The sequence below is a fragment of the Bos mutus genome, chromosome 20 (assembly GCF_027580195.1).
Source record: "Bos mutus isolate GX-2022 chromosome 20, NWIPB_WYAK_1.1, whole genome shotgun sequence".
In the NCBI taxonomy this organism is placed as follows: Eukaryota; Metazoa; Chordata; class Mammalia; order Artiodactyla; family Bovidae; genus Bos; species Bos mutus.
This window is the reverse complement of record NC_091636.1, coordinates 15,828,281-15,849,835: the sequence shown is the minus strand read 5'-3', so window position 1 is coordinate 15,849,835 and position 21,555 is coordinate 15,828,281. Positions and strand designations below refer to the sequence as shown.

The window sequence follows — 21,555 nt, the reverse complement described above, 5'->3', positions numbered from 1 at the left end:
ATAAGGTTCTTACATTAAGTTACAAATCAGAGGTTGAAAATATTTTAGGCCAAGGTCTTCTGTGGTCCATCTTCCTCTCAGAATCTACCTACCTTGGAAAAAAACCTGATTAGGTTTCACAGTTCATTGGTTCTAGAGATCGATTCTAGCCACCAACACCACAACCAGCCCTTCCTGCTCTCTGTCCCATTCCTAAGCTGGTATCCGAAAATCCACCTCGTGGCTGCTTCTATGCTCCAGCAGGCAAGAACAGTTCAGCATCCTTTTGTTGTTTCATTGTTGCTGTTGTGTGTTTAACTGGTTTCCCTGGTGGTGCAGTGCAGTGGTAAAAAATCCGCCCACCAATGTAGGAGACACAGGTTTGCTCCCTAGATTGGAAGATCCCCTAGAGAAGGAAATGGCAACCCACTCCAGTATTCCTGTCTGGGAAATCCCATGGACAGAGGAGGCTGGCAGGCTACAACCCATGGGGTCGCTAAAGAGTCGGACACGACTTACCGACTGACCACCACCGACAAACATCCTTCTGAGCAAGCCTTATTCAGGAGAAGCAGCTCTGAGAGACATCTGAAATGATCCATGCTGAGGAATTCACCCTGCTTCAGCTGCACTAAGCAGCTGACCATTCTGCTGCCCAGGATCCAAGGTGAAACTAGTGATGTTTCACATCCCAGACTTACAGGAGAGATTCCAAAATAGTCACCGGGCTGTGGGGCAGAATCTAACACTCCAGCAGCTAAAAGTATGCATGTCACCGTTTCCCCCATGACAACCACAGGGGACATAATCCTGGACGACAGTTGGCGATGGCTGTCACAGAGCCACAGTGACCATAGCCTCTGAACCTCAAATTCACATATGTGATCCTAAAAAGCCAAAATCTTATCCCATTTTCACAGGTAAGAGAGCTGTAGAAGACAGACCTGGAATGCTGAAATTTTAATGGCTTGTGGAAAGAAGACAAAATATTCTATTTGAAAAGATTTGGCACATGTGGCTGCCTAAGCACATGGTAAAGAATGAATCAATGTTTTAAATATGCTATTCCTTAAGGAGAAACTTTTTACCAAAGCTATGTATTATTCTCAATATTCACAATGCAGACAATCTCCACAGTACACAGAAACAAATCCTAGATTAGGCACCTAAAAAATAAATAATTGGTAGCATGCAATTTTCTATGTCTTTGGGCTAACTTTTGCAACAGATTTATAGGCCAGGGGTAAACCAACAGTGTAAGGACAGGAAGTCAGCCTAGGAGTAAAAGTATGATAAGAGATACACATTCCATCCCGGGTTGGGAAGATCCCTTAGAGAAGGAAGTGGCAACCCACTCCAGAATTCTTTCTTGCCTGGGAAATCCCATGGACAGAGGAGCCTGGCGGGCTATAGTCCATGGGGTTGCAAAGAGTCAGACATGACTCAGCACAGACGCATATACATAGGTCATCTGAAGTGTCAAGAAGATTTCATAAAAAATGCAAAGCATTATAAATAGATAATTTATAAAATGAGATTTATTTTTAATAAAGAACAGAGAAATACAGGAAAAAGTGTGAATGCATTGGCACTATAGGAGTTTTGCTACAGAATTCAGTGTAAGTTGCTTATCGAAGACTCTAATAACAAGTTACAGTACAACCTGTCAGCATGGAATGAAGAGTCAGTACTTTAGAAAGATGTGTGTGTTTGGGGGGCTGGGGCAGAGAGAGGGTGGCATGTGTGTGTTGGGCGCTGGGAGGAAAAAGAAACAGAGACAGAACACACACACACACAATTTCATGGCTCAGTGCATGGCTGACTATATTCTCTACTTATGTAAGAAATTTCCACTAACTTATTTTTAGTAATTAAAATACATTCAGTATTTTGGGGAACCTTCAATAAGAATAAAGCAGTCTATTACACATGCAGTTCTGAACATATTTCAAATTGCTTAGAGATGAGCTGACTTTAGACACCAACAGTTTTATATGCTATCACCAGAACTTGGCCTAGGAGGTCTAAGAGAGAAGAAAAATGAAGTTCTTGGGCATAAACCTTTTTCTCTTTGATGCCAAAACTGCCTTTACAGACCTAAGTCCCCAAAGTGTAGGCTTTGTTCTCATTTGTTTTTGGTATTATTTAAAACTCTTCTAGCAAATCTTCTTGCAGTGGAGGGTTATGTTCCACTATCCACTTACAAAACTGCAGGATGATTCCAGTTCGCATTGTGCAAATGACATGCTAACTGGTGACAAAAACTATAGCAGCTATCAAAATCAATCACAACCAGCTAGAAGAATGGTGCTAAAGCATCAAGACGCAGAAGGACTTTGCTCTACTTCTTATCACAGCCTTCGTGGTGGGAGCATGCAGTGTGTGTGTGTGTGCTAAGTTGTTTCTGCCGTGTCTGACTCTCTGCAATCCTATGGACTGTAGCCTCCCAGGCTCCTCTGTCCATGGAATTCTCCAATATTGGAGTGGGTTGCCATGCCCTCCTCCAGGGCATCTTTCTGACCCAGAGATCGAACCCACGTGTCTTCTATCTCTGGCACTGGCGGGCGGGTTCTTTACCACTAGCGCCACCTGGGAAGCCCATCATGCAATAAGTGCTCCCAAACAACTGAAGAACTGTTACGACAATTGGGACTTGAGAGCCGTGTGAGTTTTGATAGAAGCAGGAAGGGTCAAGTATTCTTCACTACCAGGAAGTTAAGACAAATAGTTAATTACTGTTGGAGGTCCCTGTGCTCAGCACTGAATTATGAGCAGGTTCAGCTGTGTAGATGAAGAACAGTGGTGGGGGAGAGAGTCTGCAGGTCTGAATATGCTTCAAATTGATGTAACCACGATTAAATCAGTCAAAAAGTTCTATTCCAAAACTATTTGATAGTCAAGATTTTCTAGAACTTGAGCTCCAAATTATTAAAGATTAAAAAGAAAAAAAAGATTGATAGTGAAATTCATACTGTTCAGTAACTGCCAACTCTCTACAAATTACATGAAAATAATCTACAAAACAGAAATCTGAATTTTCACAATTAGGAAACAATACAATTCAGCATCATTTTTTTAAAGCTATTTTAGTTTAAAAAAAAAGTTTGTATACATATGTCTATTTACAAAAAGGTCTTTATAAACATAGGAAGAAAGTCAAAGGACTGCTTTGCTTATTAGAGATTATCCCTAGAGAATATCCTTTCCTTATGTAATTAAAGTTAAGGGGAAAATGTTTTTAACAGCAGTCAAGTTACCAGAATTGAACTTTCCTGGTGGCTCAGATGGTAAAAAATCTGCCTGCAATGTGGGAGACCCGGGTTCAATCCCTGGGTCAGGAAGATCCCCTGAAAGAGGGCAGGGCAACCCACTTCAGTATTCTTGCCTGGAGAATCCCCATGGACAGAGGAGCCTGGCGGGCTACAGTCCATGGGGTCGCAAACAGTGGGATAAAACTGAGCGACTAAGCACACACAAGTTACACATATTTGCTAAACACAAACATGCAAGTGACCGTGCCCTAACTTATTTTTTCCATTTTTAAAAATATGTTCTCCCAGCATAGTTGTATGCTTTTTAAAAAATAAATACTTATCATTTAATGTCAGTTAATAGATACGACTTCTCTGTTTTCTGAGCCTTCACTGCTTTTCATTTGCATTTTTTATAGTTGATACCCAGGTTTAAAACTCCAAGAATTAGTAGGTTCAGAAATCTAATTGTTTCAATAATCAGAACTAAATTTAGCCATAAGAAATAATTTTCAAATTAAATTTTTGGAATATTATTTGCCAGAGTTTGAAGGGAACAAAAAGATTATGTGAGCCAACCTCTTCACAGATAAGAAAGCAACCCAGGAGACCAGCCTTAGGTCTTCACAAAGTGATGAAAACCCTAATCAATGTCCTACCGATGACATGCTTTATCCCACATTACATAATTTTGAAAGTTGCGTTTTCCATTATTCTAATAATTTCAAAATACTAAGGAAACTATATTGCTCTCAAGATGCTGCATAATCTACACAAACTGCCTTTGTTAAATTAATGGTAACTAGTACGGGAACTGTCAGTGTCTTTACATCATCCTCATCTGTACAGCCAAATGTTTAAGTAGGTAGTCTTCATACTTACTTGCAGTTATATTACAAAAAGTTTTTACTGAGTGCTTCTCTGGGTTAAGAATAGTGCTTCATTATCTTATCTAATCACCACCACTCACTCCATTTTCGAGATGAGAAATTTGAGGTTCGGAGAGATTAAGTGACTTTCTTGGAGTCCAGTGACAGGTGAGTGACTAAAGAGGCTCTGCCTCCTTGGGCCCAGCATCCTTGCGCTGCCCCTGAAATGTAATCGTGCAGTTTCAAAACCACGTTCAGGGACCAGGGTGGCTGGAATTCATCTGCCTGAGAACACTTCCCTGTGAGCCTCTGAAACTATGGAGAGCTACTAGAAATCCAAGAGCCACAGCTCCTAGACTGCGGCCTCAGACATAGACTGTCTTGCTCCAGCTTTGATGTAACTCCTCTTTTGGGCCTCCTGACCCACTTCCTAGGGCGCTGGAGTTACCTGTCAAACTACAAAGGCTTTCTATTTTGTCCCAAGCACTGCGAGCAGCATGGAGGCAGAGAGCCCTGCGTGGTTCTCCGGCTTGGTTGCTGAGCCCTGCCCCAACCCAGACAGGGCTACCTGAACTACACTCACAGTTCTCCGTATCAGCACACAACCCTCCATGGACTTCCAGGCCTCTGTGTGTTCTCCACACACCCCTGCCTCTACCCCCAGGCCATGAAGTCTCTCTCCAAGTCCCTTTCACCTGTTTAACTCCTCTGCACTCTTCAGGACTTAGTAGTCCTCCCATTTCCCGGAAAACCTTCCTGTACCCTCCCATTCCCAGCAGACTGGCCAGCCCCACCCTTGTCTCCAGGCAGTCTGTTACCTCGTTAAACTTCATGGGCTTCCCCACAGCTGGGTCCCCAGCACCTTGGCGCCTAGGTCACAGCAAGTCATTCCAAGAGTGCTCATGAAGCGTGACCCCAGCCGGGTCAGGAGTGATGACAGCACTGACAATGGGCACTCACCCTGGCGTGTTTACTACTCTGCCTTTCCGTTTTTCTAGAAAAACCACCCACAGACCAGACAAAAAGATCTGCAATGACCCTACAACTGATGTGCTTGTTTTCCTACAACCCATGAGCTCCCCGGCACCTTGCCATGGAGGCCAGGCGGCGGATAGAAACCTTGTGACGGATGCACCTAGGCCACAATCAGCCTCTGTGCTCAAGCGCTGAGCGTATCTGTTCTCTGACTTGAGGGGTCTCGGATTACTCTGGGTGACAGCAATCCCGTCGTCCCCCTGGAGCCACAGAACACTGGTGCCAGGACCTCCTGCGGACACCAAACTCTACAGATGCTCAAGTCCATATACTATAAAACCATGTAGTACAGCCAGCTCTCGGTACCTGCAAGTTCTGCAACCATGGAAATGGAGGGTCGACAGGACGTTGCCTGGCACCAAAATATTTTCCCAAGACTGTACCTCTGAAATTTTAACACAAATTAAAAGAAAAATCTGATTCGCTTTACCATAATGTATTATAATTTTAAAAGAATTTTTCTTTTTAAACATTTGTTCAGTAAGACATGACCATATATGTGATGACAGAGGAAAAACTTTTTAAAAAGATTTATGAGGAGTTTTCCTTTAAAAAAAAAAAAAAATTTATTTACTTATTTATTTGGTTGCACCTGATCTTAGTTGCAGGATTTTTACTTGCAGCATGCAGACTCTTAGTTGCGGCATGTGGAATCTAGTTCCCTGACCAGGGATCGAACCCAGGCCCCCTACGTCGGGAGTGAGGAGTCTTGGCCGCTGGACCACCAGGCAAGTCCCTAAAAAGGCCTAAAAGTGGCAAAACTAATTCAGATACCAAGGAACTTTAAATCAAAGAGTTCAGTAGAATTCACAATACGTATCGACTTCTGGGGAAACTCTGGGAGACAGTGAGGAACAGGGAGGCCTGGCGTGTTACAGTCCACAGAGTCACAAAGAGTTGGACACAACTTAGCGACTGAACAACAACAACTAACTTCCGCAAATAGTCACATTTATATTTAATACAATAGAATACCAAAAACTGTTCATTGCAGGGGGAATAGAAACATATTAAAAATTACCTCACAGCAGAGACAACATAAGTATTCTAGACAGAAGAAACAACATTTAGCGCACTGAGAGAAAAGAAGGGTCAGCCAGGGAAACAAAAGTGTGAACCCAGCCCTGAACGACTGGAGCAGGGTGTTCAGCAGGGGGAGCTGAGAGGGGCGCAGAGCCAATTACCACGCGCTTCTGAACTGCATTAAGGAGTCTGGACTTTATTCCTGGGATGAAGAAAAGTTTTTTTTTTCCCCCTCTGAATTCACTTATTTAAAGATAGAACACAGCCATTCAAAATCGTAGAGCACAATATCAACACAGTTTAAAGCTAGGGAATTAAGTTGAATTGTTGTATTTAATTTACATTAATAAATATCTTAAAAGAAGCAAAAGTAGGTTTTAAGATTTATTAAGACGCTAATGACCCAAGTAACTAAGAGAATCTAAGCTGAGAGTGATATTGTGTGATTTTCAGGTTGAAACATTACAGTAACATATATTTCAATTAGACAGCAGCAAATACAAAAGCATCTTCTGAACTGTACAGTATACTGTATGGAGGAGTTCATTCTATAGCATTTCATCATTCTCCTGGCCTCAGTTTGTGCATAGACGGCATGCTGGACACCAGCAATTCACATTACATAAATTATCCACCACTCACAAGGTATGAAATCTATATTATACATGTATAATATAGAAAAAATGTATATTATATACATGTATAATACGCATGAATGGAAATTATTCTTGAATGCCAGAAACAGTGCCAATTCTTTCTGACAGACTTGGGATTTCCCACCTTTGCCACTGATTAACGATCTGAACTGCCTGTGTTTCGGTTTCTTCATTTTTAAAATGAGAAGTCTGGGCTAGATTTTTGTCTACTTTAGTGTCAAGATCAGACTTCCATAGTAGAAACCTCATTCTAACTGCAGTGAGTGACTGAGGAGAACATGTCCAGGAGCCAGAGGCTGGTTAGGAAGAAGTTTTGCAAGAATTGGGAGGAGGTGACAGAGGCCTGACCCTGGGTTAGCAGCTGTGGGGGTGGATTCCAGGGCTAGCTGACAACTGACAACAATAGAACTAGAGACTGATTGGATGCTGAGGGTGAGAAGACCAGCGTAAGAGCACAGCCGCTCCGGAGGTGGTGGCAGGAATTAAACCAATGGCACCCCAAAGGACCGGGAGGATGGAGATTCTGTTTGGGTGTGTGGTGGCTGCAGCACCTGGCTGAGCTACACCTCCTGGAGAAACTATCCCAGAGGCAGGGGTGTGCAGGGTTCTGTCACTGAAGCCAAGGCATTTTAGGCACCAAAATATTATAAAAATGATTCACCAAAGACACAACTAATAGTCTTCTGATGTATCTTTTTCTCTCCAGTCAATGACATTCTTTAAGGATCTTTGTACAAAACTTGAAATGTGATTATTTAAGAATTTAGCCCTTTGTGCAAGAGTAAGATCTGAAATAAAGAAATGTATTTGGGAACGTCGAAATATTTGAAAATTTAGTATGTGATAAAGGGGATACATTTAATCAATAAACAATGCTGGGAAACCTAGCCAATCATTTGGAGAAAATAAAGTTAGGGCCTTAAACTTCAGATAGATCAGAGACGATTTCTTTTTTAATCTATACAAATAGTATTAGAAAAGACTGGTGGATTTTTATAATCTTATGCAGGGAATAATAATAGCTATTGCCTACACAGCGTTCATCATGCCCCACACACTGCTTACAGTGTTTATACAAACACTTTGTTCTTGCAACAATTCTGAAGCAATATTTTCATTTTAGAGTAAGACCATTCAGAAAGAGAGGGAGAGAAAGAAAGAAAGAAATGAAATCTGAAGGACTATTTAAAGCCTCTTTATGGAATGACAGTATCGTTGAAATTAATAAATCATAACACAAAAGTAGAGGAAAACATTTCCAATAAATGTGGAGCTAATGTTCTAATACATAAAGGATACTTAAAAATCAATAAGAAAAAAATAAACAATTCTCTCTCATGTGAAAGTCACAAAAGAAGTAGAAATTGTTAATAAATACAAGTTGTACCATGACGCTAAAAAGCTAAGAAATGCAAATTAACATAAGAAACCATCTTTCATAGACTAATATCAAACACTGGCAAGAATGTGAAGCAACACGCACTCTCACATACCACAAGATGAATGGAAGCTGACACAATGTTTTACAGGGCAATTTGGCTGCATGAAAATTTTAAATATGCATAACCCTTGACTCAGCAGTTTTACTTCTGAATATTTATTTTACAAAACCAAATGCACAAATATCTGAAAATGTATATACAATGGTAGTCACTGCAGCGTGATAACTACCAAACAATAAACAATATGTCTACAAAGAAGAGACTGGTTAATGAGACAACCAGACGATGGAATGCTATGCAGTCATGAAAATGACAGCTCTACGTTCATCGTTAATAAACAAAATGCTGTTAAGAAAAAAAAAAACTGTATAGCAATCTATGTAGTACTGTTCTTTTGTTAAAAGATAAATAAATGTTTAAAACAAATTGTTTTGTTGCTTTCAAAAGGACTGTCTAACCATTTTATTAATAAGCTTAATCTAAAAATTCTGAATTCAGAAAAATCACAAGGACCTTATATAACAGTGTAGAAATGCCAGTGTGCCAGAAAAACTGAAACATATTTTCAAATTTCAAAATAAGTTTATACTGACATTAAAAGTTTTTTAGGAACATGAGTATCTACATTAATTAATAAGTCACATCTTTTTTTTAAATCTAAGGATCAATGAAAATAATCTGATTTATTACTTAAGAAGAATTTAAGAATATCAATAAAATCCAGATAATAAATAATAGGTATAGCCAATTAATTATTTTGAAAGAGGACAAAAAGAAATGTGAAATGTCTTTCTCAAAACACTCAACATCTTAAGACATGTGAACATCAAGAATCCAAGCTTTTCGCAAGCAGCCATCTTATTAGACCAAAGTCCTCACAGTAATTAAATAACTTGGTCAACACTGCAAAGCTGGGCTTACTGCCTGACTTCTCACAGTCTAGCTAGGAGAAAGGGCAGTATATATTGGTGGTGGTGATTAACTATTAAGGCATCTTTTTTAATTGCAGGATATAAAATGACTCAGGCCAACAAACAGAGCAAAAAACTCTGCCACACAGCCAACCCACAGGACATTGGTAAGGAGCAGCATCCAATTTTATGTAATTCTAAAGAACACTTCATTTATTCAGCACCAAGGCTACAGGACCACCTCTTCCAGATAATTTAGATGTTTACCACTTTGAGGATCAAACTACTTGCTACAAACTATCAGAGACAGAAAACTTCCTTAATGTGTTACAAGTTTTCTAACTTGGTTGACTGAATGGAGGGAAATGCAACAATCTTGTAAGCCACAGTCATTATCATTACAGAAAACAAAACCAATCATATAATCTTGATCACTCTCATTTTACAAATAAGGAATCTGATACCCCAAAAGTAATGCAGGAAAGTGCTGTGATTTAATAAATTCATAATCTTAGAGGTGATCCAGATGTGTGGAACCAAGCGTTCCAACACTAGGCCACCCCCAACTGCCATGTTCCAATGTCCTCTTAGCAGGTCCCTTTCTCCCCCCTTCTTCTCACCTGTCAGGGCTCTGCCTATACTCTGCCTTTAGGGAACCTGTCTCTTGCTCTAAGTATCGGTCTTCTTACTGGCTGCTTTTAATTGCTGCACATGTTGCTGCTGCTGCTGCTAAGTCACTTCAGTTGTGTCCAACTCTGTGCGACCCCATAGACGGCAGCCCACCAGGCTCCCCCATCCCTGGGATTCTCCAGGCAAGAACACTGGGACACCAAATAGACAAGACTACAAGAACAATAAAAAAAAAAGTCAGCAAATCCTGAGTGAATGCCCCTGGAACTCTTCTAAGTGTAAAATCAAAGAACTTCAAAGCACAGATTTTGTTACAGGCCCTTTGGCAGTTCAGAGCCTTCTTTTCTTACTTCTTGGTACTAAACCATGTTCCAGATAAGGGAGGGTTTAGTTACCACCAGTAAATTTTAAAACGTTTTCTTTAACGGGGGGTCTTGGTTCCTGAAATCTCACATAGTACTTGTCTAGCAAATCTTTTCTTTAATGCAAATGTCAACTATTTATCCCAAGTTGAATCATTATCAGTAGCAAATTCATAAATTTTGGATGAAGTAGGGTAATTGGGACAAAAATCCTAAACATGGTATCCTAAATTCAGATAACATTCCGAGAACTCAGAAAAAGGAATCATTGTATTAATGCATAACAGGTCCAGGTGTATATTTATTTATATACATATGCACATACACACACACGCACGCATGTGTGCACACACACACACACACTTTCAACTCCCTGGTAAGAGCAGAACTAAATACACAGAGCAAACACTTCTTACAGCGTATTATCATGCAGTATAGCTCTTTCCTTTGTACCACATTAAGCCATCCTACTTCACCTGTGGCATTTGGTGTGTCTAATACCTCAGATACCTCCTAATGAATCTATCACATACTGAATATTTGGAAACACCAATCATCTAGGGTTTTGCCATTTAACTCCATCTCAGCTAAGTCTTGATTACATCTGACCAAAGGGGAAGAACAGACAATCCACTGGTTTGATCTTGCAACATCATAACTACCTGCATCCATTTATTCAACAAATTCTTACTGAGGATCTACTCTGGGCCAGGCATTTTGCTAGGTTCTGGGTTCCTACCCAGCCAAAGGCTCTGCCCACTTATGTCCTTTCAGTCTTCAACGGAAGGCAACCATTCACCAAATGAGACAAATACAAAATCAAAGCACTAACAGCAAGGACATGGAGCTAAAAAGGCAGTCTAGGAGATTAGGGAAGGAAGGCTTCCCTGAGGAAGCCTCAGTGAGCTAAGATCTGAAAAGGGAGGAGCTGACTCAGAACTGGGAAAAGTGCTCCAGGACAGAGAGCAGGCGGTGCCACAAAGGCCAGATGGCAGAGGTGGTGTGCTGAGTCAGGAAACGAAGGCAGTCCTGCTGAGAACAGGGTGTGTGTGATCAGAGATGGGCCCAGAGAGGCAGCCAGGGGCTAAACCAGGCAGGGACTCTGTGGGACATCTTAAGAATTCCCTGATCTTTATCCAAATGGAAAGCATCTGAACGTTTTAAAATTCAATTTAATTTTACTTTTCTACAGGAAAATTGCTACACTCAGATTTACATTTTAAAATGATCACTCTGGTCACACAATATGGAGAACCAACTGGAAGGGAGGAAGCAGGAGAGAGGGAGCAAGTTAGGAGGCTACTATGTTAGTTCAAATGAGAGATCACGGAAACCTGGACTAGGAATATGGTAACAGACCAAAGCACCAGCCTCTGATATGGAACTGAAGACTAGGAGTTGTCAAGGGTAACTACTAGGTTCTGGTCCTGCCACTTCATGAGCAGAGAACTCATGAGTATGAGTAGGGCAAAGTGTAGGGAAAATCCTAAATTTGGTTTCAGATGCCTGAGTATGGATGTGTTCTGTAGAGAGGTGTGGCATCTACGAGAGGTCATGGCTAGGAAAATAAACTCTATACTCATTTATGAAAGGTCAAAAGTTGACCTAAAGGCATTAATGAGACTGGGGTGGGGGTGGAAGACAGGAAATGAGAGAAGGCCTGGACCTGAGGATATTCTACTATTAATGCTGAAGAAGCTGAGGAGCCATTAAAGAAGGGCTGGCAGGGTTAAGAAGACAATCAGGAGGGCCTACCCATCAGCACAAATAACTAGACACTCAAACCCCAGAAACCAAATTTTCTCAATATTTGACAGTTTACACATGGCTCCAATTACTTTGTAACTACACTGAGTTATTCAACTAATTCTGTAAGGTTTACATTATATAAAATTGGTCAACATTATTAATCACTGCTTGCTAAATACCAATTACTGCTACAGAATACCAAGGAATACACCAAAACTCTTAAGAAATAGTTCCTGCCTTCAAAACTTGCCTTAAACTAGATTATGATTAAAATCACATCACATTAAGTCATGAGTTAGTGTATCTTCTGATACACTTATTTAAAAATTAATTCATCCTAACACTTTGGGAAAATTAATTCATCCTAATGCTCATCTTAATGCTCTTAGATAAGACCCTGATGCTGGGAAAGATTAAAGGTGAAAAAGAAGAGAATGAGATGGTTGGATGGCATCACCAACTCAATGGACATGAGTTTGAGCAAGTTCTGGGAGACAGTGAAGGACAGGGAAGGCTGGTGTGCTGCAGTCCATGGGGTCACAAAGAGTGGGATGCGACTGAACACTCACGTGCATCCAACATTCATGGGTGCCAGACTCTAGTCTAGGTGATGGGCAATGGCATAAAGAATAAGACAGAGTTCCTTGTCTGTTAGCAATTGATATTTAGCATTCAGAATGCTGTAAGACCAGTTTCAAGATTATTCGATGCTGCATCAGTTGAATGGTTATTTAGGCCATAAAGGAAGGCAATAATCCCAACTATTTATCAAGAGTACAATCTCTACCCCCCACCCTGATATCTACCCTCTTCTTACTCCACATACACTCATCATCATGCTTACTGTGACACTTAGTTAACACACGAACTACAGCACTGTGTAAACTCCAGGCACTTGCTTCAGTCTTTGAGAGGACTGAAGGTCTCATCAGTAATTCCCAGGTGACAGACTGCATTTTCAGAAATACACGCTTGGTGTGTCTTAAGAACTTAACAGTTCTTGGCTCTCTATAACATCTCAATCTATTTAACCAAACTAACCAGACTGGTTATTTCGAAGGATTCTATCGCTAACAGTATAGAATTCCTTTACATACCAAACATACCTAAACCAACCCACAGGCCAGAGCAAATGAAGCAAGGATATCTTATTGATTATCTTATAGTCTAGAGCATACTTTGTATGTTTCCCAAAGTTAGTTCCCTAACTAGCAGAGTTACTTTTACTAATAATAAAGCCTGAATTTTAAAACCAGTGTTGGCAGATCCTCAGTTTCTTGCTCCTATACCCCCTACTTAATTTTCTGTTCAAGAAAGAAAAAAAAAAATCACATCTGAACTTGCAGTTCCCTACTCATACCTTTGAAGAGTACAGGCAGAAATAGTTTGAAAGTAATCTGTATCTAAATTCCTTTTGCCACTGCTGTGGAAATAGAAAAGCTACAGTATACATCTGTCCTAAGAAAGGGAAAGAGACCAAAGGGAAAGAGCAAAAACTAGCAGACCAAAGGTACAAGCAGAAAGCAGAACAAAGCTTCCACCTTTAACCACTGTCCTGGAAGGTCAATTATTCCTCAGAAAGCTAAGGAAGTACTACTGAATTCACTGCAGAGATACCGTGTGAAATACTGTCTGTGGGTGAGAGTCACGGCACTAATCCTTATCTAGGTGCTCCTTTCTATTCCCATGACTCTCAGAACACTTAACATGGCAGTGTGACACCTCTTCATAACACAATCTGCCAGCAGAAACAGAGGCTGTGCACTGATGACATTTTTCTCTACCACCCAGAAAATCACCTCGCAGAGGTTCATAAAAGTTGGATGAATGAAATCTAAAACAAGTACAAACGGACAGGATCTGACTCTACTGGAACAGTTTCCATGTGTGATGATTAAAATGAATGTGTGATATTATATTAGCTTCTTTATTTCCTTCTACTTATAAACTGCACAAACCAAGAAACCTAGGAAACACTCAACACTCATCAACCATTCTCCCTGACTAACACAGTGAAGTGACCTAAGTACAAATCGTTTATTCTCCCTGCCTAACGTGATGAGGTGATCTAAGCACAGTTTACCTGTATTACATGTACGAAGCCAGGTTACAAACACCATGCTTTATGGACACGTCAGGAGACAAACGCATTGCCAATGGCACTGGGTAGAAACCTGTCATTCTCACATTGACTCTGGAAGGACAACTTCCGTCTTCAAATCATTAATCTGGTCATTAATTTGTAAAAGAAAGTGGAGACAGCAGAGAGGGATGGAAAGAAATGGACTGTGCAGTGAGACCGTCAAGGACTGGAATCCTAGCCTGTTTTCCAGTCGTGTGATCATGGGGCTTTCACATCACACGTGAGTTTCTCTTGAAAACAGAAATTACAACACACTGGAAGGCTGCAGACATGATGAAATGAGCTAATATATAACTTGCCTGACACACAGAAGGCAAGAAAAGTGACTATATAAAAGTATTTCTACTTGATCAATGAACATGTTTATTAACCACAGCAAAAACCCTCTTATTTTCTTGCAAGAACACCCAACTAGCACAGTCAGCTTTGCAGTGAGAGCATTTATAAATGAACATTTACTTCAATTCTGTTTCTGATTACTTCTTTCGCGTTTCAAAATGTTCTTAAATTATTTCTTAAAAACAACTGGGGATGATTCTTAATAGTGCATATTTCCCTCACATTAATCTTTTTTACCCATTTACATTTTAAAGTAACTCTAATTTTCAGCTTAGGATATAAAAAGAGGCCAGGACTGAAGAAAACAACCAAGTCTAAGGAATATACCTGGTATATCTGATATAGCAAGGCATTTCAAGGCTGGAAGTACAAAATTCTGCAGCTCTTAAGGAGCCTCTGGAGACTAATGCTTCTCCATGCCACATTCTCCTATTGCCTTCCTCAAAGAAAAATAACCCTCAACCCAAGAAGACTGGATACAAAATGCAAAAGTTGTGCCTTCCAACTCAGAGAACTTCTGAATGCCCCATGTTTTTCCTCAGGGGAATCCATTCCCTATTAACTGCCCCAGCCACCCCAGCATTTCTTCTGGAATGCTCCCAGCAACTGTCAAGGGCTGATCAGCAGACAGCCTAGGCAAGCTGTAGCTGGTTCTTTTGCTCTTGTTGAAAGCAAAGAACACTCCTTTCATTCCATATTTTGAAATCTTCCAAGTCAGTAAGTCAGCAACCATTTCTAAAACGTGCAACATATGCTTGAGGAACTATAGGAGATGTGAAAAAGAATATCGATGAACAGAGCTACTTCCTGTTTTTTTTTGTATCTAGCAAAATGGAGTTATTATAGCATATTGGAAATAATGTATTAAGGAATGTTGGTTAACCAGTCACTCATGCCAGAATCAGATATGAAAAGAAAACTAAAGTTGGCAACAATTCTAGTTCTAATATTTTTTTCCCTTTCAAAACTATATTTAATAATCTTTGAAGAATGCATTCATTTTCTTACCTGATTCAAAATAAAACTTGGAGACAATTCCTAACTACAAAACTTACAAATTCATGTAAGACTAACTTCTGTAACTACTTCTGTCATTTTATAAAATCACCAATTAAAAAAAAAAAAAAACTTATTTTGGGGCAATAATTTTCCTACACCTCCTTTAGTAAAAACTCAGTAAATTATATTTTTAGTCCAGAAGCTTCTAAAAGGAAGTGAAAGCTGAGGGCTATATGAGGATATAAAAGCAGCCTATGAAACAGCTTCAGTTTTAAGGAAAAACTAACATTAACAAGTACAGCATATCTTGTTCTTTCATGGGGCCAGCAAATTGATAGTTAGGTGTTTTTTTTTTTTAAGTTACAAAAATAGGATGGAGTAATTATATCTACCAAACTCACAATAGCCTGTTCAATGGAGAGTAACACTGTAATTTCTCTTCAAAGACAGTAAATAGGAAGAAAAAGCCCCTAATTCTGTAATAGAAGGAAAAAATCCCAAACCCTTGGGCGCCACTTACAGGCAAAAAAATTTCACTGATTTCAGTTACTAACCTGAAAAAGACGGGTGGACTTAAAATCTTCTATTTTTAATATCAGTATTATTTATATTATTTACACTACAAAATTGTATTTTCCACAATTTCAATTTCTACACCCAAAGATCAAAAACTGAAGAAATTATGAAATTTAAAAACTTTAGGAATTCTCTTTAAAAAAAATACGACAGGTCTTAACAGATGGGTGTCCAGATGTACAGTACTACTGAAACATAAAAATATTTCAAAATCTCGATGTTAGATGATCCTACTAAAGTATGAATGTACCTATTATCCAAAAAGTAAAGTTCAATTGCAATTTTACTGCTTACAGTCAAAGTGCTTATACCAACAGATTCAAATGAATTTCAACCCCATGAACAAGGCAATATGGAAAAAACTATTTCAAAAGTAGAGGAAATCAATATTTTACTATAAATGAAATGTTTATATTATTTGAGATGAATAAACAGCATTCTGGCCAGTGAAATTCATTTAAAAAAATGATTTTGCCCATTAGTCTATTATTTCATATACTGTGCAATTATAATCCACCCTTTCCAAAAAGGGGAGGGGGAAAAACTAGGTTATAAAATGCAAAAATTAAACATGGACTACTCACTCCCTGAATTCTATCTGCTTTCACTTTCGTCCTCTTATTTTGTGTGGAGACAGCACTAAACATCTATACATTAATTTACAGTGGTTCCTCTTCTACTATATTCATAGCTCGTTAAGATGGCTAGAATGCTGAGGCTTGCTAAATTATTTACTGCATCCCAAAACTTAGTATCATGGGAATAAGACAAAATTCACCTCTCAAATTCAGGGTTTAATATCTTTAACTGGACCTCACTTGTAGTAACAATCGCCTACAACGAATCTTTCCAGTCAAGTTCTAATGCAATCTGCAAAGGAGCAGTAGAGAAACATAACCCTTGTAAGACTAAGCTACATGTACAAGTGCACACAGAAAACCAGCACAGTCACAAGTCTCCGTTCCTCTCAACATTGCCATGGCACACTGCGGACCACATTTTTAGGGTTCCCTCCCCCGCGAAGTGGGGAAAGAGAAGGGGGCAACTTCTAAGTAGCAATCAACAAACTGCGGTTTTAAACAAATAATCAAGTTGCCCCCAAAAGTGCCAAATCACTAGATAATTAACGAAAGCCAATGATTCCTACTGTCAAATTCGTTTCACAAGGGAAACCAATACAAGGCACTTTAAAACATTCAGAATAAAGGTCAGGAAACCCTACAGGGAAACGGGTGACTATCACAACATTTCCAGCAACTCAAAACACCCCTCAAACCTGTGCTCTGCATTCACTAGATTTTAAAACAAACAAACACAAGGACTATGGCTGTCACATTTAAAAGAATTTCCTCACACAAAAATTTCTAGTTGCCAAAGAGCCAGGCCAGGAACGGCTGGCCTGAGTTACCTTGCACATACCGTAACGCGCAGGCAGCCTAGGGCCCCGGAGCACACCTCACTGGGTCCCCTGGAATCCCGCGGCGGCCCACGCAGCTGCAGGGAGCAGGAAGCACCGCACCCGCGCCGCGGTCCCCAACCACGCCGGAGAGGCTGCGGGGAGTAGGCACTACCGCTTTGCAACTGAATGGCTGACACATCCGGTCCTGGCTCTTACACCACTCCGCCAAATGCAAACTTCAAAGGCCAAATTCAAACTCCAAACAGAAGTCACTCAAGTCTCCGTGGTGCGGTCTGTATTCCCCAGGACACTAGGAGTCCCTTGGGGGACGCGATTAGAAAACTCTCAGTCCTAACACCCCGCAAGCCCCCGAGAGCTTGCAGCCCGTCAGCCCGCACCGCTTTGACAGGCGTTACAGAGCCGTCCACCCGGAACCCCCTGCGGCCGCGCTCGGGGCGCGCCGCCTCCGTTCCGGCCCGGCCTCCGGTACCTGCCTAGAGGCTCTGCCTGTCACGGCCCGGGGAACCCCACCGCTTTCTGCGCCGCCGCCCTCCGGTCCCCCAACCCGGCCTCGGGCAGGGCTGCCCACCTACTTCGCCCACCTACACCGCCCGCCCGCAGGCTCAGGCCTCACCCCCGCGCCCCCCGGGACTCAGGTCCGGGGTCGCCGCCGCCGCCGCCGCACTGCTGCTCGCCTCTTCCAGCCTGACCCGGAGGGCAGCGCCAGGGTCCTGTTCCGGGGCTCCTCGGAGAGCCCCGATCCCAGGAGCCCCACAAAGCCAGCCCGGCCCCCCACACCTTATCTCAATTGGTCCAAGCAGCGCGGCTCGCACGCCTGTCACATGTCTGCAAACAATAACAAACTCTCCAGCACGTCCCCGCCCCGGGCCCCCGTCCGGTCCCCCAGGCCAGGTCCGGGGCGCCGCCCGAAGCTGGAAGGGTCAAAGGGGGTGCCCGAGGGCTTGGGTCCCGGATAGCCGCGCGCAGCCTTGCTCTGCGGAGCCCCGGGACGCCCTGCGCGATGCTGGGGTTCATTCATTGCAATAGCCCGCCAGCCCCCCAAGTCCCCGCCGCTCCCCGGGCCGCGCTGCTCACCCAGCCGGGGCCGCCGCAGTCGGCTCGGCGGCGGGCGTCCGCTTCTCCCCCGGCTCGGCCCCCGCGGGGCTCTGGGCGCCGCTGTCCGGTGCGGCCGCCGGCTCGGCAGGGTGGGCGCCACCGCGGCTCGCGGCTCCGTGGGGCGGCGGCACCGCCACAGGCTGGAAACCGCTCCCGCCCGCCGCCGCGTCCGGGGGCTCCGGCGACGGGGAAGTGGAGGAGGACGGCGGCGAGGCGGCGAGGAAAAGCGGCGGCTCGGGCAGCTGGTCCAGCTCCACACTCCGCACTTTGCGCAGCTGCCGCCGCCTCCAGTCCGCCCGCTCACGGCCCCCACTGCCCGCCTCCCGCAGCAGCCCCGCGGCAGCCGCGGGCGCGCTGCTCGCCTTGAGGGCCCCTCTGCCGCCGCCCGCTTCGGGGCTCGCCGCCCCGGCGCCCGGGAATCCCGAGGACGAGGCGCGATTCCCCGCCGCCGCCGCCATTTTCTCTCGCGGGCTACATTCGCTCGGCCCCTGCGAGGGAGGGAGGGGGCGGGGAGAGTGCAGGGGGCGGAGGGCGGGCTCTGCGCCTCTAGCGTAGGGCTGGCTGCGCCAACTGCGTGAGCGCGGCCCTTCGGGCCCCCGGCCGGGACTGACGGACGGGAGGGCGCGTGGGGTTCGGTGGGGGGAGGACGGCAGGGACGGCGAACCGCCGGTTTTGGTGGGGAGTGGGCTCTTAGCCCCGCGCGCGGGCCGCCGAGGTGGCTGCCGAGGTGGCCGCTGCGGGGGCGCGCTAGGGTTCGCGCGCCTCACCCGCCGTGCCGCCAGGTAGTCCCGGGCTGCACCGGCGAGAGGAGGAGCCCCTCGGCGGCGGAGCTCCGCTTCCTCTCCGCCGCAATCTCGGCCCGGCTTGGCCGGCGCTCGCCCTAAGGGAATTGCAATTCGAGCTTTGATGGACGGTGCGTTGAAGGGGGCGCAAGCCAGAGGGTCTGCAGTCTGTCATTCGCATGCCCGTTGCAGTGGGCGTCGGGGAACCCGGGCGCGGACCGACCTACCCCCGCCCCCGCCTCCACTCCGCGCGGGACGCGCAGGTGGCGCCCGGGGCGCTCGCCTGCTGCAAAGCAAAAGAAACCCAGTGTTCAGCTGACGTGATGCCGCGGACCCAGAACACAAGTTTATATATAAAAAAAGCTTTCCTCATCTTTTGCCCACCCCCAGATCGTGCTACAAATAAAACAGAAGTTTCTGGAATATCGTGTTCCAAACCTGAAATCCCAGGTTTGGGACATCCTCTTCACCCACTGTTTCGCCCCCAGCTAGAGGGAGACCGAGAGGACCGGGCAATGGGGTCGGGGTGGGGGGGGGGTGGTCGAGGTGAATCGTTATAAATCTTTTTCCTTTTTTTTTTTTTTTTTTTTCCGCTGTCTTTGGGAAAGGCAGATATGCAGGACCACAGCATGTTTGGGGAAGGAACCAGGAAGTCCTGGCTGCTGTCATCCTCCGCCAGGTTCTGACCCTCCCCGAGCCCTATGCCTCTGGCTGCACGTCCCTCTTCCCCGCAGGGTCGGGCTGCAGTCGGGTTCCCTCCGCCCCCACCCCCGCGGAGCCCGAGCTACCCAGAACGGCGTCACGAACCCTGCTAGTCCCTGAGGGCGTCTGGCGATAAGGTGCTTTGGAATGGAAAAGCACCATTTACATGTTAATGATTTTAGACCTTTCTTCTGGCTTCCCTGTCGCCTTTACTTCTCCCCTCCCTTCTTTTCCTCCAGCCGGTGTGTCAGTGCTGAGAAATCTCCCTCAAGCCCGGAACCGAGTCCCTAGATTTACTTTGTGAAACAGAGATTAAGGCGGGGGCGGGTAGGGTCGGGGAGCGTCGTGGAGGGAGAGAGCTGCTCAGGAAGAGAAAGGAGAGCGCTAACTTGTCAGTGTTCATATATTTAGACAAAAGTCTAAACTGTCTACAAAATAATTCCTTTGATTTCTTGGAAACAGATAAAATGAAAACCTCTTTCTTGGCTATAAATGGTAACTGAGGAGGATGGTGATATCCGAGGGATTTTTAAAGCGGGTTCAGATTTCATATTAGCTCTGTGTTAACTGCTACGAAGTCTGCCATAAGCTAGTTTTAGTTACATCCAACGGTACAAATTTTGAAACTTTAGATAAATCTGTTAGAATTTGAAGTCTACAGTTAGGCTATGATTATACAGTCTTTTAATGGTAGCCAAGTGTATCATCCAAAGCAAACAGTAGTTATTTCCTAGGTCTTCCCGGATTGTTACACCCACCAAAACCTACGTTGGGAAGGATAAACTTCTTTCTTATTTAGATTAGAAAACCTTTAAATTTAAACACATGTACTTAGTTAACTGTAAATGAGAAAAGTAGGTAGATGCCTTTAGCTTTTCAAAATTGTTCCAATTTTGAAGTTTGGCCAGAGTAGCAAAACAGAACGGGATCCAGTAAAACATTTACTTCAGCCTCTTCATTTGTGCACAGTGATGAAAACGGGACCGAGTGAGAAGAGCACAGTACTATCAACTAGCCACAGTCTCTGGCCTCCATCCATCACACCGCCATGGCAAAACCTTAAGTGCTGGTCTTTCACCTGGTTTTTGGTGCTTTGAGTGATTTCCCCCTTTAATCTTTTGTGTATATATTCGAGTTGTCATTATGCACCTTGCCCTGACAAACTTATTTTTTAAGGAAGAATTATAAAGGATGTGCTTGACTGAAAAGGGTGTTCTTCCTCCATCATATGTTGATATAAAGTCTTCTTTGAAGAAACTTTAACCTGTTGAATTGCTACCAAAATTTTTGCGTCTTAAGCGTGGTTAAAATTCTGTCTCTAGTTTGGTGCTGCTGGGTCCTGCTTTATATTACTGCGTAAAGATATATGTCAAATTGCCTTAATTTGATTTCTTTAATGACATAAAGGAGACTTGTGACTCTTCCAAGTTTGCTTGTACACTGAAAATTCCAGTTCCTATTTCCAACCTCTTTATTTCTATTCTCTCTCAGACACAAATGTTGCAGTAATTTCATTTATGCTATGACAACTTTGGTAACCTTTACGTCAATATTTTACAGATCACTGCTTCCACATGGTGCTTCTGGGAATC

The 21,555-nt window shown here is 43.4% G+C and overlaps 1 protein-coding gene across 2 annotated transcripts in view; it reads right to left on the bottom strand.

Moving 5' to 3' along the window:
• Positions 1–18,951, bottom strand: part of MAP3K1 (mitogen-activated protein kinase kinase kinase 1) — a 77,105-nt gene extending 58,154 nt beyond the window's left edge. The window contains exon 1 of one of the 2 annotated variants that reach the window (XM_070357497.1): positions 18,459–18,951. In XM_070357497.1, the coding sequence (XP_070213598.1) occupies positions 18,459–18,937 (479 nt within the window). In that variant the 5' untranslated portion in view covers positions 18,938–18,951. Of the gene's footprint in view, positions 1–17,383; positions 17,716–18,458 lie in introns of those variants that run through there. The other variant, XM_070357498.1, reaches the window with a different exon arrangement.
• Positions 18,952–21,555: the final 2,604 nt, after the last annotated feature.